Source organism: Paralichthys olivaceus, chromosome 9 (genome assembly GCF_024713975.1).
Source record: "Paralichthys olivaceus isolate ysfri-2021 chromosome 9, ASM2471397v2, whole genome shotgun sequence".
NCBI classification, from domain to species: domain Eukaryota; kingdom Metazoa; phylum Chordata; class Actinopteri; order Pleuronectiformes; family Paralichthyidae; genus Paralichthys; species Paralichthys olivaceus.
Genome location: NC_091101.1, coordinates 16,060,900 through 16,078,927, shown reverse-complemented (window position 1 = coordinate 16,078,927; position 18,028 = coordinate 16,060,900). Strand labels below are relative to the sequence as shown.

The following is an 18,028-nucleotide window of genomic DNA, read 5'->3' as shown; positions in this document are numbered from 1 at the left end:
AAGGAATGATGTTTTGTCTTCTCCCTGACAATGGAGAAATGAATATGTATTGATGGTCCTGTGTGAGTCATAAGGACACTTGACTGCTTTCAGGGAATTCATGAGGATCACCTCATATCGAGCTAAATTATTTTTTAATTACAGGAAGTAATGTAGTACTTTTATAAAGATATTCATTAGTGTCCTGCTTGATATAAGATGTTTTCTCATAAAACAAAGTATTGAATCCAATTGCCAGTTTTCATCTATGACATATTTTAATTATTCTTGTAAATTAATGCTTTAATTGGGTACAAAAATTTACTTTTTTCAATGCATTCTTGTGGATATATTAATACCTAATCGTCTAGAAACTTAGATTTGCCAGTGGCTTCCTTCAATCAAAGATGAACTTGAGTTGTCTATAAAGCTTTGTCAAAAACTGATGAAAGGGCTGTTAAAGAATGAAATACACCAAGAAACATCCCTATTTTCAAACAATTATTTCACAGGAAAAGCTAAGGAGGTAAATTGAGCAACATTTTTAAAATTCTTGAAGTACGAAACATCCTGCACATTACAGTGCAAAAACTTTTCTAGGGAACCCATCTGTGACTTGGGATGTGATTAATTCAAACACAGCCAGTTTACTGTCAACTTCTTTTCTCTCATTCACTTGGGATTCTTTGGATTGCTCCAGAAAAGGTGAACTAAGGTAAAGAATGGCAGGGACATCGCTGCATGGGTTACTTTGCTGAATAAAGCTTGGAACGAACCCCCTTGCATGAATCCATGTTCAGCAGGAACTTCTGGGTTCTATTCTGCAAAGATGCACTGTAAACTCCTTGACTTTTGCAAGAGGCACCTGATGTAATGACTGTTGCATTGTATCATCCCTCTTCTTACTCCATTGCATTTATTCAAATCTTGCATGCTCTTGTGTGGATTTGCTCAAATATTTAGCTGGATGTAAATGTATCGACGCTGACACCCTTACCTCTTCTCTTGAGTTTGATCATATTATCTCAAAGCTACAGGAATGCTCCACCTCAAATCTTTGCCTCTCAGCTTCTGGAGCCGGATTTAAATAACGTTTCCTATTGCTCTCATGTGACATATTGAAAACATCCTGCAGCATCTCACAGCAAAGCTATGCGGATGATTGATTTCGCCTTAGTGTATTCCTCTTCAGGATAGCAACAGCATCTTCATCCATTTGCCCTTTTGTTTGGGGGAGTCACCGGGGAAGCCTTGGTAGCACGGCGAGCCAATCAATAAAAGGCTAAGCGTCGAAACGACCCTCCTTTTTGGCAAAATCCGTCCAATCGGCGCTGTTCCTCCGGAGCATGGGCGTTCCCATCCCCCACCCACCCTTTGACACTGCCCTACCGGAGCTGTGTGGCTGAGCGAAGTGAATGACGTCTCTGCATTTGCGGGCCGCCGACGCAGGGCTGGGTTTCCATTTTCAGAGCGAGTTTCGGGGGGGATCGTCAACATGGAGCCGGAGATGGAGGACAAAACGTTGGAACTGATGGTAAGGATCGTTTCGATGCGGCATCCCGAGCTCCCGCGGGCGGCGGTATCGGTGTTATATCCGGGGGGGATGAAGCGCCGAGGCTCGATTCGACGGCAGGGACGAGCTGAGGCGGCTTTTCGGGAGAGGTGGAGGAGAAAGGAGGGGGGGACCAGAAATCAGAGGGAGGGCCTGAAATGATCGCTACATTTTGTTAAGAACGCTCCTCTTACGGGTCTGATAGGTGAACAACACCGAGACGATATCATCCGACAGGTGTAAAGTGTGGGGATTTCGGGGTAATGTTGGTAATCAGCGGGGGGAATTAAAGGGTCAGTGTGGAGTCGTCGGCGGAAGACAGCGGAGGGTTCTCGGTGTAGCGTTCACTGCGGTGACGCTGCGCCACTTTAACTGGGCCCTGTCTGATACTTAGCCATCCTGCTAACACTGGCTAGAAGGCGACGAAGCACGTAAATTCACGGGTAATGTCACATTATGTCGTTTATGTTCGGAGCCGCCAACACGATAACTGATGTGTGGAGCAGTCGGGTCGTTTCCACAGCTCCATGTAATACAGCTAAAATCGTAGCAATGCGCTGCCTACGTGTTTATATTTTTCAAGTGCGTAGAAGGAAGTGTTGTGCTTTTTCATTCACACAGGCGAGGTAGCAATTAGCTTAATAGTTAGCGTGCTAAAATGCTAAGTATCCTTGACCACCATTTACACACCAAACAGTTAATTGGTCAGGGCGATGGGAGCTATTTTGGCGAGCAGAAACAGTAAGTACCATTATAAGACAGTTTCCCTCCATGTGAGGTCAGGTTAGGACAACATGTAACGTAGGTTTCTTGTGAAATGATTAGCTACCCCGATAAGCTACCCAGCTAGGCTAACATTAGCTCACCAACAGCTAACATTAATATTACAGGGGTCGAAGTGGTCGCAGAGAAGACGTTGGTTAGGATGGGGGCACAAAATGTGTTTGTCATTTTGCCTACACGCTGTTAGGGTCAGTTTGACAGATTAGAATATATAAACAACACATCTGAAGTAGTGAACATCCTCAATTGTCAAAGCAAACAAGTATTGTATTGTCAGGACGACCTGCGATAATAAGATATGATTAGAAAACGACAGTGTTTTGTAGATGTTATAGACTTAAAGCATCCTGTATGGGGTGATGGTTTCTTAAATTAGCAATTTGTGCCTACTTTTGCTCATAACCTTCTCCACAATCACTATAGATGTCTGTATGCCATGAGAAACTATGGAGACAAAATACATCAATGTTCCAAATAGATTATTGTCTATACATCATTGGAAAAGAGCACATGTTGTTGTTTTGTATTTTGCAACTCCTCTCTGATTTCACATATTGAAATATTAGCCTTAATATAAATGCAGCGTTTGAGGGATTAAATCCTCTGAAAAGTTTGAAATTTGTCTGGGTTGTCTTTGTATTTAATTTGAGTTTTTGAGTTTTTTTGCCCCAGTGTTATTCACTAACCACCCATGAGAGTGGGGATGGCAGAACAGTGGGTCGGGATTCTGTCAAAACAAAAATAATAGCAATAATTGACAAATTAATCCCATTGCCCCTCCCTCTCCTCTACCTATCCCCACCCAGTTCACGTCTAATAATGCTTCTGTGTGTGTGTGTTTACCAGTCTGTATCTTGTGTGTGGATGAGTGTGTGTTCCTGCGCTCACTGTGTCAATGTGTGTGTAGCTCTAATACTGGTTTTTCCCCTCACTATCCCCCACCTCCTCCCTTCTTCTTTTCTCCTCACCTTTGATAATTCCACTACTCACTTCCTCTCAATATCAAACCAAACCTTATTTATTTACATTCACATTATTTTTGTATTCCTGACACTTTTCCACACTCTTCTACCTCAACAACTCCTCACCACTTCCATCTGTCCATCCATTCATCGATCCATTCACTCACTCGTCTCCTTTGGTTTCCTCCTCTGAACATCCCTCATCAAACCCCCACCCCCCTCCTCTTTTCCTTTACTTCCCATCTCTGGTCTCTCGCTCTTCCCTTTCTCCTCCTCCCTCACCCTGTCCACTTCGTTCTCCTCCTCCCTTCCTCCCTTCCTCTCTCTCTTTCACACAGTGCTCTGTGCCTCGCTCTCTCTGGCTGGGCTGCTCCTCGGTGGCTGAGAGTTTGTGTGCACTCAGGTGCCTGCAGAGCATCCCCTCCACCCGGGCTCACAACCAGGTTCTGCCTCTCTCCTCTTAATTCTGCTGCTCCTTCTCCTCTCCCTTCCCTTCCTCCCTCGCCATCTCCTTACCCATCACTTTTCTACACCCACTCCTCATGAGTCCTAATACCGCCACGGTGCAGAATGCACCTACTGACCCTTCCCCACATCCTCTCACCTCCTCACCTTCCGTTGTCCTTTCCTCCCTGTTGGAAGCACACTGCTCTCAGGTTCTTCTCTGGTGCGTCCTCAAACTCGCTCTGCTTTAAACTTAATTTTAGCTGTGCAAAGTGTAATTGGTGTCTTTATAATCATGTTAAATCACAGTTCTTGCATCTAAATTAGGTCCCATAACATTTAGAAAGAAAGTCAAACAGTGATTGTGCCCTATAATGAAAACATGACTCTTATAATCAGTTTAGTTTGAATGGTAAAATACTTCCACAGTACGTTTGTGTGGGTTGAGGGAGGCTGCGGGGGTACCAGAGAATAACCCTGCATTGAGGAGTAATGTTTTCTCCCCTTCTACCTGGAGATGTGAGGGCCGAGGTGGGGGGTCTTCCTTCAAGCTCTGAGAGGCTACATGCTTGCTTGCCTGCCTGCCTGGCCAAACCTGGTCTGTCTGTTTTTATTTCTCCTTTCTTCTCTTCTTCTGCTCTGCATGATCATTAACACCAGCAAACTAGCTTCTTGTCCTGTCTGCTTCGGTCTTGGTACCTGTCCATTTGTTTGTATGTTTGTGTGATTCTTCTAGTGGCAACTACTAACATTTTCTATGTTGGTTTTGCTCTCCACATGTAGCAGCAACCCCAAGTTAGATGGATAACTGCAATGAGTAAAACCTGGCACTGCACTCTGTGATCCAAATTCGATGGGGTTCTCTCTTTCATTAGAAAAGAATATCTAGATAATTTAGCAGTAGCAATTTTAAAGAGGCCTCAGGTAGAGACCACCTATGGCAATTCTTAAGCTTCTGGAGAAACAATAACAGATGAGCTATTACAATAGAGAGACAGGCCTCTATTCTAGCTTTTTCGCCAGCATAGCCATTTTCAAAGACTCTGACCTTGTACAGATATACAATAGCTTTGACCCTCTCCTTAGTAAAGGCCTTGTGTGTCACATTCCCCCAAATTAGGTTGTGATATATCTGGGAATAGGGAATATACATTGTTAGGAAAATATATATACTTGGGAGTAGAGGAGGATTATTGTACAGTACTCTGACATGGCTTGGCTGTACGTTCTCCTGTCTGGAGAATTTGTGTTAAAGAGCTGTCATTTTAGATTAATGGACAACACGGTGAATATCCCTTGTATGTTTGAAGGTCGTCAAGTATGTGCTAGTTTGATGAGAATGTTAATTTTCATGTTGACCTTATAACTAGTCCTGTGTATCTTCAGTCACAGCTGAAAGCTGTAGATAGCAAGCACCCTAAAGAGAAAAACAGATCTCCATGTTGGTGGTGTATGTATGAAATGATGAATGCAACAAAATGATATGGCTGCCTCATTGAATATGACTTCCAAAGAAGTATGCCTGCTATAAAGAACTTGCTATTCACCTAATAATTAAAAAAGGGCTATTCTCCAATTGATGATGATGATGATGATGATGATTTAAATTATTCAGAACTGGACAAATGGTCACCCTTTCATTCTGTCTCTGTGGATATGTGAACTACAGTCATTGTAGGACTTCAGTCATGATAGAAATGGCTAGGATCCGGTTTCCTCTCAGTTTTTTTTTTCTATCTTCCATATATGCTGTATGACCACTATCTGACTAGAGTTTCATTACAGTCATGCCTGAGCTTCTGCCAGTGACATACCCAAGATGCTGCAGTTTAATTTCCTGTCCAGACTACATAGCCCACATCAGACAAGCAAGCAGATAGATTCCTTTTGTTGCAGCTCAGTTTTTTTCACTCCATATGTTTGTGTGTATGCACGTGTTTTTGTGCGTGCACGCCTCAGAAGTCATAAGAGTTACCCTTCCTTGGCTGTCTCTGTGGCACTCATGTGTCCAGCGCTATCTACACCGCTGCCCTGGTTCTCACAGTGCCTTCAACCCAGACACAAAGAGAATAAAACACTTACCTGCACCATTTCTTTGTTTTGTTCTTTTTCTACAGAACACATCAGGGATGGAGTCGCAGAACCTTGTGGACGATCTGTCGCCAAAGAAGAACACAGTTCTCAAGGTGTGTGTGTGTATGTGTGCGCGCGCTGGGGGGTAATATGTGTGCATGTGGGTGTGTGAACTGTTAGTGTATCTGAGACCACAGCTTGGTGAACAATTGAGATCTGCACCCCCTTTAAGAAAGTAACATTTATAGTAATGTTAACTGTGGTGATTTTTGATTTACAATATACAATGACAGCAGATTTTTTAAGCAATTATTATTCTTTTCATGCATTTATTCAAATAAACACTCAACATTGATGTTGAAATAAACATTTATAATAAACCTTTTTCTTTTGTTCCCACACGTACACAGCAGTGTTCTAGTGGGTTAGCAAACATTAACCTCAAGCAATGAAAATTGATTTTTAATCCATTCTACAACAGCGAGAGACATGATTATTTGCATAGAGTGCGATATGGCCCAGAACAGCCACATTGTCACGAGCCCTATTTTTATCTGTCATACTCATTTCATACATGAAAAAATGTTTTACATTTAAATTTTTCAAAAAAACTAAGTTTAAACAATGCTTTTACTCACTTTACCATCTCTCTCCATATTTGCATGTCTATGAGCCCTTTGTGTGTGTTTGGGATTGTGGGTTAAAAACTGCATGTATAAATAAAAATGAGTGTAAAAAGAATCTCCCCCTTGGGAGAGTATGTCTTACTAAACATCATCTGACATTTTCTGTATTTGCAGAAATAACTTGTTGTGGAATGAAATTAGATATACAGCCAAAACGAGTTTCTTTGTAATACACTGAGAATAGAGGAGTGTCCCCACATGACAGATATTTCTTTTTTAGTATTATTATTAATATACACTACACTATAATATAGATATTATAACTATTTAATATTATAGAAATATTAATTAAATATTTCAACACATTTTTAAAATGTCTAATATGGTGGTCTGATCTTTATAGCTTAGTAATGGGCCTGTTGTGGGGTCCCGCAAGCGTCCATCGGAGGGAAACTATGAGAAGGAGAAGGAACACTGCATCGCACTGTTTGACCAGTGGTCAGAGGCCGACCAGGTGGAGTTTGTCGAGCGACTGATCTCCCGAATGTGCCACTATCAGCATGGCCACATCAACTCCTACCTCAAACCCATGCTGCAGAGGGACTTCATCACTGCGCTGCCAGGTACACACTTTTAAATGCAATATGTACAGTACAGTCTGATGGTACACAGGTTGCCACTTAAACTTTATTTTTCTTTTTTGCACAAATTGCCTTCCACTCATATGACTTTATAAATAAGGAAAATCCAAGTTTAACTTGTGATAATTTTGAGGCAAAATTTAACTCTGCTCCATCTCTGTAGCCCAAGGCTTGGATCACATAGCGGAGAACATCCTTTCTTTCCTGGATGCACGCTCACTGTGCTCGGCAGAGCTGGTGTGTAAGGAGTGGCAGAGGGTCATCTCTGAGGGTATGCTGTGGAAGAAGCTCATAGAACGCATGGTCCGCACCGACCCGCTCTGGAAAGGCCTTTCAGAGAGACATCAGTGGTGAGATTTTGCAAACACGCATAGTGATGGCTATACTACTACCAAATATTATATAAAGGTAAAGATATAAATAGCTGAGGCTGGTATAATTTAAATGGATGCCTATTGAGATTTGAAGTAAACACTTAGTTACTGGAGTTCCTGATAGTCTTGTTTTTGAATTTTAAATGAGGCTGACTCAAGGAAAGAATGAGATCAGATTCTGTTGGTCTTGAGTGTCAAAAAAATCCCAGTTGACACAAAGCAGCCAAAGCACTTATATTTTTCTTCCCCCAGGGAGAAATACCTGTTCAAGAACCGCACAGCAGAAGTCCCACCCAACTCCTACTATCACTCCCTTTATCCCAAGATCATCCAAGACATAGAGGTGAGAACCAACAGCTAAAGGGGTTTTAGTATTACACTTGTTGTGTAGAGTTGAGTAATTTAGCATAGCTTTCTTCATTGCAACGGATAATATTTTCCTTCCATGTTTAACATGCAAACATTTTTAGTCTGTGGGGACTGTGTTGAAGTATTTTAGAGCAAAAACTGAATGCTTTGCTTTGTTATTTCCACTACAAAGGGAAAAAGACAAATTTCATGACATTATTATATATATATTGTATTAACCAAATTGAAACTAGTCAATTGTATTACATTTTTAATATTTAGCAAGTTTATTTACATTTATGTACAAGAGTTTTTTGGCCGGAGTGGTCTACAAATGCGTATATAATTCTTAACAGTTAATTAATATAGTTATTGTCTGTAAACCACAATAATATATGACCTTTTTCCACCTTTCTAGATCTCATATATTTCTGTCTGTTCTAACAACATTACGTTGCCCAGTGTGAAGTGCTACCATCTAGTCTTTGGATGCCTCCTGTGTTAATCTTTTTCATTGTTTCTCTCTCGTTCCTCCAGACTATTGAGGCCAATTGGCGATGTGGCAGACACAACTTGCAGAGGATTCAGTGTCGCTCAGAAAACAGTAAAGGGGTTTACTGTCTCCAGTACGATGATGACAAGATCATCAGTGGCCTTAGGGACAATTCCATCAAGGTACGTGTATTTTAATGTTAAAAATGTCTCGGAAAATCTGAGGTCTAAACACTGATGGCTTGGCCATCTCTTATTTTTATTGTTGCTACTGCAACCCACCATCACCATTTCTAACATTTCAGATGCAAAGCTACCTCAGAGGCGTGTAGAATGTTGGCAGATAATTTCACTGTCAATTTCATAGACCATTTCTTTTATTATCCAAGGTAAAATTTCCTTTTTTTCCAAATTTTTCTCATCGACAGCTGCTGAAGCAAATACTAATTTCCAAGAATTACAGCTGAGGGCCCCTGTTCTGTACGACAGAATAACAGCAAGATGTGAAAGTCGTGTTGAGTTAGTGACTGCAACTTTTTTACAAAATACAAATGTGCTGCACCACCACTAAGTCATTATGTTAACATGGACAGCTATTATTGACAATAGTCTAAGTAAGTCACTCCCATGTAAATGGCACTTTCTGATGACTTTAACCGGAATAAGGTCATACTAGGAATAACCAATACTCAAATTAAGACAACGAAGTATTCCAAGCTTAGTTGCGTTATGTAGCCATGTACGTCTTAGTTGAATTTTAAAGTCCTTTTTGGGTTTTAAAACATTTGAAACATTGACATGCAGCAGTTACCAACTGCTTGACGAAGCATGCCCTGGCTACCAGTGTTAACAAGATGGGAAAAGTAACAAGGAGTTTAAGCTTATAGAAAATTAGAAAGAAAACACTCAATAGGATAAACATTTGCATTGTGCACTTAACTATTACAGTTTGTGGTTTTAAAATCGTGGTCGGATGTATGGAGGCGTGGGTGTAATGTTAATGCAAGTCATAATCAGACTGCAATCTATAAAATGTAAACTGCAGTATGAATGGTATATTCTTTTAGCAACTCATCTTAACATTATAAATTGAGAATGTCTTATACAGCATATGGTTCAATAGTTTGAATATTCCTATCCATGTAAATATAGTCAGTGTTACAATTAATCAGAACTGATTTATTTCAAAACATAAGAGCCTGAGTTACATTTCAATTTGTGTGTAGCTACTGAGGCAGTGAAAACATATTGTAGACATTTACTAGTTTGCCCTACTTGCCCAAAATGACATAAAGGAGTAATTAACATGGATCCCATTTGTCTAAGCACCAGTAGTAGAGGGAGCCAAAAGTGTAAGCTGTGAATAACAATGTATGCTGTCTGTGTGGCTGTTTTCCTCCAACCTATCTTTGTGTATTTATGAATTGATTTTTTTTCTTCTGGCTCAGAATGGCTCATTGTCTATGTCGCTGAGCTAAACCAGCAGACACGGAGACATAACACAAGTGAATTATAGGTTTAAAGGGCTCAGCTCCAGACCCGTTGTGTGTTCCACTTATCTGTCTGGCCTGGGAGAAGACAAGAAGAAGATGATGAAGAGGAGGGGAGGATAGAGGGAGGAGAGGGAGCAGATTTGTCTTATTGTTCTGGAGGAGGCTGGCGCACACCCACGGAAGAGCTGAATTGCTCTTTTGCACACTCGCACAACTCAGCACAACAGTGGGGAAATGGGGCATGAACAATACACACTGTAAGAATAGGCCATTCTTGGCATGACCCAGATCTGCAACCTTTTTCAAAACCTCTTACTTTTCTTTTTTTTCTCTGTGTGCTCCTCTGTCAATGTCACCCTCTGCTTCACCCTTCTTCCTTCTTCTCCTCATCCTGCTGTGTTTTCTCCTCACAGATCTGGGATAAGCAGTCATTGGAGTGTCTGAAGATACTGACCGGTCACACAGGCTCAGTGTTATGTCTGCAGTATGATGAGAGGGTCATCGTAACCGGGTCGTCTGACTCAACTGTCAGGTACGGCACACGTCTTACAGAATTCATATGGTTTATTTTAAAGTAGGATCCAAAGCTGTGTTAGCAGAAATAAAAGTGATTCCTGTTGCTGAAGAGAAAGTTGTTACTCACCGCTCATTAGGCTTAACGACTCAATGTGACTCAAGATGAGGATTTATATATACTAAATTTGTTATCCTCAGACTAAAGTTAGAGATTGTATATTATTCAGTTTATAAGTCAATAATCATGCAGCTTATTGATGTTTCTCTGAGGGTTGAGAAATCACCCAGAATGTATTAGTACAGACACGTACAAGAGACATTTGATTCCATCACCGAGTACAAAAACAGAGTATTAAAAAAATGTTTAAAGCTTGGGCTTTGTTACAAAATAAAGAGGTTTTTGCACCACAGGCTCTGTAATTGAAGGTAAAGTCAGGTCAGACACACAAGAATATAGTCAAGGAAGAATTATATGAAATCATACATATACATATACAATAAAGCCTGGCAAATATTCATTTTCACTTTAAAACAAGCCATGGTGTATTTTAAATATAGCATAGTATGAGTTTTCCTCCTGTCTCTCTTTTAATGCATTCTGTAGCTGTCTCCACAACCTGCAACTCTGTTCAAATCAATTATTCCTGGTAATAAAAGAGCCAGCTCAGCTATTTAAATGGAAAGTATATATTTTTTGGGAGAAATTAATATAGCATACAAGATTATTTGACAATTCTTTTATAAACAAATAGACTCCTTTCAAAAATATTAGGGACACTGGTGTGTTTTCATCAAATTACTAATAATATTCTCCATCACTGTCTCTTGAGTTGTGAAAATGAATAGTGATTTGTTGTTAAATCACTGTACAGAGAACAGTCATTTGATAGAAATAGATAGGGATTGTATTTTTAGAGGCTATGATCACACAACAGGTGAGATTGGTGTTTTTAATAAAATCACTCATCCTGAGGGTTCTCTTTTGAAATTTCTTCGCACCTCATGCTTGCTGTCAGTGTGTTCAGTCATTCAGAATTGAGTGCCTCTGTAGATTATTGTGATGAGTTCACAAAAAAGTGCACTGACATTGTTTGTATGAATAGAGATTATCGTTTTCTTAACTTAATTCACCATATTTCATGCAAAATGCAGGACTGCCACGAACAATATTTATTTAAAAAACATAACATGGAAAATAAATTCCAATATCAGTTTATTTATTTTCATAATGTAAAATATACCTTCTGTGACCACATTTGATATAATTAATTTCAGGCTCAAAAGATGGTTCTACTGTTAACATTTCTATCATTTCTTTATGATATCATTACTTTATGTTTCTAGTCTGCTTTTCAAAGTCATGACCGAAATATCTTCTCCCTGTTTTGAATCCCCCAGTTTACAGTTGGTTCCCACCCAATCTACAGCTGCTCCCCACAGTCAGACAATAAAAACACTATATACAGATGCAATATAAAGAACTGAAGTTTATTATTTCATAGTGAGTTGGATTTACTTTCATTACCAGAGATAGCGGGATATGTTTTATTGCACATTTTTAAAGACCTGGCTTGTGTGTTTATGTCGACACTTGCTTGGCTACTGCACACAGAAGCTCAACATTAATTCTCTTATTACTTCACACTTCAGCCGTACTTGCTGGGCGGTATCCAAGGAAAATGTGACTTCACTTCCTTAGCAACAGCTTGACAGGCACTTTGTTTTTACATTTGGTTGTCAGCTTTTCCAGTGTTTTCTGCATTCGACTCAGCGGTGCTGTTCAGTTACATGTTCTTCACTGTGTGCGCGCGCACTAAGTGAACTCTGAGTTACTCTCCATTGTAAAACTAATAAACATAATTCTCTCTCATGTCTCCATTGTTTTCCTTTTCCTTCATTCCCACTACATGTCTTTTCCACTGTCCCTTCTTTTATTTCGTTGACATTTTCATCTTTCTTTCCTACACCCCCCTCCCCCCTGTCATTTTCCACTTTTTTTCCCCCCCTTTGTCATTCCTTCTCTCTTTGTCTCACACCCATCCCCTTACATTCAACATCCCCATTTTTCTTTCCTGCCCCAATTTCACCTTCTCTTTTCCTCCCTCCACTACCTTTGCCCTCATCAATTGGCCTCCCTGCCATCTCTCCATATGTCTGTTTTCATTTCCTCCTGTTTACCTCTGCGCCTCTTCTTCTGTCTCCTCTGCAGGGTGTGGGAGGTAATGACGGGTGAGGTACTTAACACACTGATCCACCACAACGAGGCAGTTCTTCACCTGCGCTTTGCCAACGGTCTGATGGTCACCTGCTCCAAGGACCGTTCAATTGCAGTTTGGGACATGGCCTCACCCACTGACATCAGCCTACGTCGGGTCCTAGTGGGACACCGAGCAGCTGTCAACGTGGTTGACTTTGACGACAAATACATTGTGTCCGCCTCAGGGGACCGCACCATCAAGGTAATAAGAGAACTTGACTTCTAAAGAAATATTTCTGATATTTGCTGGAGGGTAGGGTTTTGTAAAATAATGTTTAACTGCTGAGGTTTGGAGCTCTGACAGTTAAACAGAAGATGCAATTTTCTCAGTTTTTCTACAGTCTTATTTGAATTAAACCCAGAGGCACTGATAAACAGGGATGGATTTTTTAGTATTTAGTTTGGTTGCAACAGTGACATTTTAATGGTTTCATGGCATCACAGTATACAATATTTTAATTAATATTATTATCATCAGATTAAATTTGAGCAAGTATTTACATCTCTTATGTGAATAAAAGTACTAATAGCACTCTGTAGAAGTTATTCTGTGATAATCATGATAGATTAATCTGCTGATTATTTTCTTAATCAACTGATTGTTGGAGAGAAAAATTCAGAAAATAGTGAGAAATCTCTTCACAAGTTCTCTAACTGCGTAACAGTGTAGCCAGACTGATCCTGTCTGACTTCAACACCCATGCATATTAGCCCCAAGGTGGGAAAGTTTTGTGTGTTTCTTCATGGGGTCAGATCGGGTTAAGTGTGTGTAAGTCAATGATAGGGAAACATGCTTGATGTGTCCCCCTTCAACAATCCCTGTCTTTTGCAAACTTCCAAAAAAATCCAATCTCTGCGACAACAGCACATTCAGTTTTCCGGATATTCAAAGTATTCCCCCTCTGCTGATTTAAGTTTCATTTCTGGAGTATTGAGAAATGTGTTATCGGGTCTTGCTTCTCTCTACCATTGTCTCTGCTGTGTGGGTGTGTGTGGCACAAAAAAATGCTCACACACTGGTGTGATTGTCTATTCAGTTGCATTTTCTCCCGTATTCTGTTGTTAATAAGCAAATGGACACAGGAGGATACCATCAGTTTCATACCATGGTATCCCATGAAACCAGGGCACTGCTACAACTGATTTTGAATGTGAATTTTATGGATTAAGACAGTAAATTAAACACTTTTTTTGAAAGTTTTTTTTTTAATCAAACCAGCAAAGTGAGTCTACAAACATGTGTTGTCCTCCACCTGCAGGTATGGAGCACCAGCACCTGTGAGTTTGTGCGCACTCTAAATGGTCATAAGCGGGGTATTGCCTGTCTACAGTACAGAGATCGCCTGGTGGTCAGCGGCTCATCTGACAACACAATCCGGTACGCATCTGAGACCTGAGCATAAACCAGGCCATTTCAACCACCGGGTTGTCTTTACAGGAGCCTCTATTGTTAGCTGTCTACTAAAGATGCACAGGGTTAATGTATTTAAATATAGATATTAGTGTGAAGTAATAATAAATAATTTTGTCCAATGATTTGCAATTTATTTACTGTTAAAACACAGTGGATCTCTTAACCAGACATCAATGAGGCCTCTTGGGCTGAAAACATTCTATTATACAATGTAGCTGCAAAAATTAGTCTGTTTATTTCTGTTTGTAAACTCAGGCTTTTCTCTGTGCAGGTTATGGGACATAGAATGTGGGGCATGTTTGCGAGTATTGGAAGGTCATGAGGAATTGGTGCGCTGCATTCGCTTTGACAACAAGAGGATTGTCAGCGGCGCCTACGACGGGTGAGTGTTGTAAACACACACGTGGTTTTTATGCACAAAGACTGAATTTGTCCCTGATGTCCTGTCGTCTCATGTTTCATTCTGCAGTAAGATCAAGGTGTGGGACCTGCAGGCAGCGCTTGACCCACGAGCCCCCGCCAGCACATTATGTCTGCGCACTCTAGTGGTGAGTATCAGTGATTTAGTGTGTTGACACATGGCTAACAGGCGGGGCTAATGCACTAGTGTCTTAAAGGTCCAGTGTGTAAGATTTTGGTAAAAGGGAATCTATTGGCAGCAATTGAATATAAAATAATCGTAGTTACGTTTTCACTAATGCATTTCATCTAAATTGTACAAATTGTTATTTTCTTTACCTTAGAATGAACCTTTCATACTTAAATAATTCAATTAAAATAAATACTTTATTTATGAAATACTATATTTATATCTGGAGCGGGTCCCCTCTATGGAGGCCACCATGTTTTTTTTTACAGTAATCCAAATTGGAGAAACTAAACATCTTTTGAGTTTTTATGACAACTGAAGGCCACCACAGGTTCTCTCTCATCTTTGGAAGGGGAGGGTAAGGTGAGGGGTATTCAGCTGCAACATGCAACTTCACCACTAGATGTCATTAAATTGTACACACTGAACCTTTAATCCACTTCTTAAGATGAATTTAGAAGTTTGCTTTAAAACTCTCAGCTGTAAAGGATTAAAAGAGTTAATCAATGCTAATTAAATTCACGTATTTGCATCTTGTTGCTGAATTTGAGCGTCATTATGGAAATATTAGAGGGATGACCACTCAGTTTCTAGTTTGTATATAATTGTCTCTCATACAACATTTAACTCTAATGTCCTTTCATACGAAAATCTGAGTCAGATCAAGTATTTCCCAAACTTTGAGTTTCATGTGGTTGTTGTCTCAGGTGGGAAAATGAATCCTGTAAAAACACAACTGAATTCATAAGCTAATGAACAATCACGCAACAGTAGTAGATGAACCTGCACTTTCAGCTGCAATTGTGACATCACAAATGTCATACCTTTCTAATAATGTGTTGTGTGTCTTCAGGAGCACTCTGGCCGCGTGTTCCGTCTCCAGTTCGATGAGTTTCAGATCATCAGCAGTTCTCATGACGACACTATTCTGATCTGGGACTTCCTGAACGTCTCAACCAACGGGCAGTCAGAGGGACGGTCTCCCTCCCGCACCTACACTTACATTTCTAGATAGCAGGTACAAAAACACTCTCACACATGGCTGGAAAGAACTTCCTGTAAAAATGTAACATCATGCATTACATAGATGAGGTTGACTGAATTACCTCCTGAACTGTGCATACTTTATTTATGATCACTAAGTGGACCTGTGTGTGTGACTGGAAAAATGGTTTCTCTTCCTCAGGTGGCGTCGTCCACTGCACCCTTCCTTGGAGGAGCCCAGGGCTGATGGGCTGATGGATGCATCCATCATGGAAAAGGAGTCCATCTCCTCTCTTTCCTCTTCGTCATCTCTCTGTCCACTTCCCCACCCTGCACCCCGCCACCTCACCCCTCCTCAGCCCGTTCTGACAGACTCTAAAGCTTGTGCCCATGGCCTGCCAGTACGGTGACATGTACACACAGACACGCACATATACACACAGGTCAACACTGATGAGGACGCCCTACTACTCAACCAATGCAACTCTCCCAAGAAGTTCACCTTCAACTCTTAATTTATGTTTTGTAAAGTACACTAATGACAGTATTAACTTAGATAAGTCACAAGCTCCCTTTTGTCCCTTTGATAGAAACTTCAAGCAGCTTCTGCTCCTCAGTTTTCAACCCCTGCCAAAACAGGTTCCCACAGATATGGAATCGCTTATAGATATATATTTATATATACATATATATTACACAAACACGCACACACGCACACAAACACAAACAAACACACACAAACACACACAGTGGCGCAGTTGGACAGAGGATGACAGGAGCTGTGATGCAGGAGACAGAGACTCTTAACTCAGCTCTAGAAAAAGGAGGGGAGGATGGGAGACGGAGAGAGTGAACGAGGGAGAAATGTTTCGGGAATTACCTCCCTGCTCCCTCTCACTCCCTCTCACTCTGCCCTGTCTCTCTCGACACCCCCCGAACCCCCCCTCCCCTTCGCTCCCCCCTTCGCTCTAACCCCCAGAGATGCACACTTGCTTGGAACACGGGGGGGCACGCACACTCGAGTTTCGAGTGCGTTTGTGTATGTGGACTTATGTGAAATGGCCGAACAGAGCAGAAGCGTCAAACAAACAGACATGCATGTGAGGTTGCCATGGATACAGCATCCCGGCACACCTCTGCTTTTTTTTCTCTAACTCTTACTTTCTTACTGTTTTTTATTACTGTTATTTTCTAATTTTATTTGAGTATTTTGGTTCTTAGTACCAACATCATACTAAGCGTAGTCTTCTTTCTCTTTCCCTCTCTTTCTCTCTCTCTCTCTTACTGTCTTTTTCCTCCATTCTTTCTCTTAACTTCCTCCCTTGTCCATCTGTCCCTTTCACTCCATCTTTCTCTCCCCATCATCTACGTGCTTGCTTTGGTTATGAGAGAAGCTGGAACTCAAGAGCTCAAATTTAGCTGTAAACGGAGTTGTCTTGTCAAAAATTGTGTTGTATATTAAAAATGATTTTTTAAAGAAGAAAATGACCTTATTGTGAATAAAGTACTTGACAGTGGTGGAGTGTTGAGCCAACTGTAACGTGTGTGTGTGTGTGTGTGTGTGTGTGTGTGTGTGTGTGTGTGTGTGTGTGTGTGTGTGTGTGTGTGTGTGTGTGTGTGTGTGTGTGTGTGTGTGTGTGTGTGTTGCTACTGTATCTGACATGTTCTCAGACTGTTCCTCTTCTACTTCAAACTGCAGGGAACAAACAGTTTAGTTTTCTAGATCGCTGACAAGAAAACTTGAAAATGAAAACAAGAAAATTGTTTGTCAAAAGAGGCGCTTAACTCAAGATCATGTGACTAGATTTTACTGGAACATCTTGTATCGTTGAGTGTTTTCCTCAGCAGCAACTCAACTCAGCAGACGTCATTTGGTGAGGAAGACGGTGGAGAAAGGTGCAACTGAACGCTCAGGGAAATGGTGGGTAGTGAAACTTCTAGTGTTTTTTGATTTTATTTTGATAAAACTGCTGTTCTGAATGTTTCCATGTGCACTGGTATCTGGTTTTGAATGGATAGAACATGAGAAACATGGTTGTTCACACCCAACATTGTACAGCATGTGTGTATAGTTATTCATCTCACACCAACAAAAATGTTAGAACCCTGGATGAGGTGTTTACTTGCCTTAGTAAAGTTGTGTGAATTGGAGAACTCCATGCAGTGGATTTCTGATAACGGAATGAGATCCTGAGGTTTCAACACTACATCAATGACAAGACTTTGGTAGAGAGCACACCTCTGCTAAGGCCCCAGATGCCCTTCAAATTTAATCAAGCTGCACGCTCATAGATATCAGCTCCCTTCTTGATAGATTTTTTTCACTAAGATCTATTAATTATTCTCTGGGAAAACTGAAAATCTTGAAAACTGCTCTCACAATATTTAAGAAAGGAGTTTGATCTGCCCCCTGATCTGGATCCACACCAAGTTGAATGTGTTGTGCCCTGACACATACCACATCCTTCCACCAAGTGTTGTGGAAATCCAAACTGCTGTTT

The 18,028-nt window shown here is 40.7% G+C and overlaps 1 protein-coding gene across 3 annotated transcripts; it reads left to right on the top strand.

Moving 5' to 3' along the window:
* Positions 1-1,355: 1,355 nt before the first annotated feature.
* On the top strand, positions 1,356-17,044 carry fbxw11a (F-box and WD repeat domain containing 11a). 3 transcript variants are annotated; one of them, XM_069531129.1, is made up of 14 exons: positions 1,370-1,513; positions 3,615-3,719; positions 5,838-5,906; positions 6,823-7,042; positions 7,224-7,410; positions 7,687-7,777; positions 8,320-8,457; positions 10,181-10,299; positions 12,493-12,742; positions 13,800-13,918; positions 14,226-14,336; positions 14,424-14,502; positions 15,397-15,561; positions 15,730-17,044. In XM_069531129.1, exons 1-13 carry the CDS (start codon positions 1,475-1,477, stop codon positions 15,556-15,558), a joined length of 1,689 nt encoding a protein of 562 aa, XP_069387230.1. In that variant the 5' UTR covers positions 1,370-1,474; the 3' UTR covers positions 15,559-15,561; positions 15,730-17,044. The 3 variants fall into 3 exon arrangements, with proteins under 3 accessions (XP_019939435.1, XP_069387230.1, XP_019939443.1); XM_020083876.2 differs by lacking the exon at positions 3,615-3,719 and having other exon boundaries at positions 1,356-1,513; XM_020083884.2 differs by lacking the exons at positions 1,370-1,513; positions 3,615-3,719 and adding an exon at positions 1,669-1,974.
* Positions 17,045-18,028: the final 984 nt, after the last annotated feature.

Coding starts and splice junctions, on each gene's coding strand:
- fbxw11a (XM_069531129.1), top strand. CDS start 1,475: ATGGAGCCGGAGATGGAGGACAAAACGTTGGAACTGATG. Junction 5,907..6,822: donor AGAAGAACACAGTTCTCAAG/GTGTGTGTGTGT, acceptor TGATCTTTATAG/CTTAGTAATGGGCCTGTTGT. Junction 14,337..14,423: donor GTCAGCGGCGCCTACGACGG/GTGAGTGTTGTA, acceptor TTCATTCTGCAG/TAAGATCAAGGTGTGGGACC.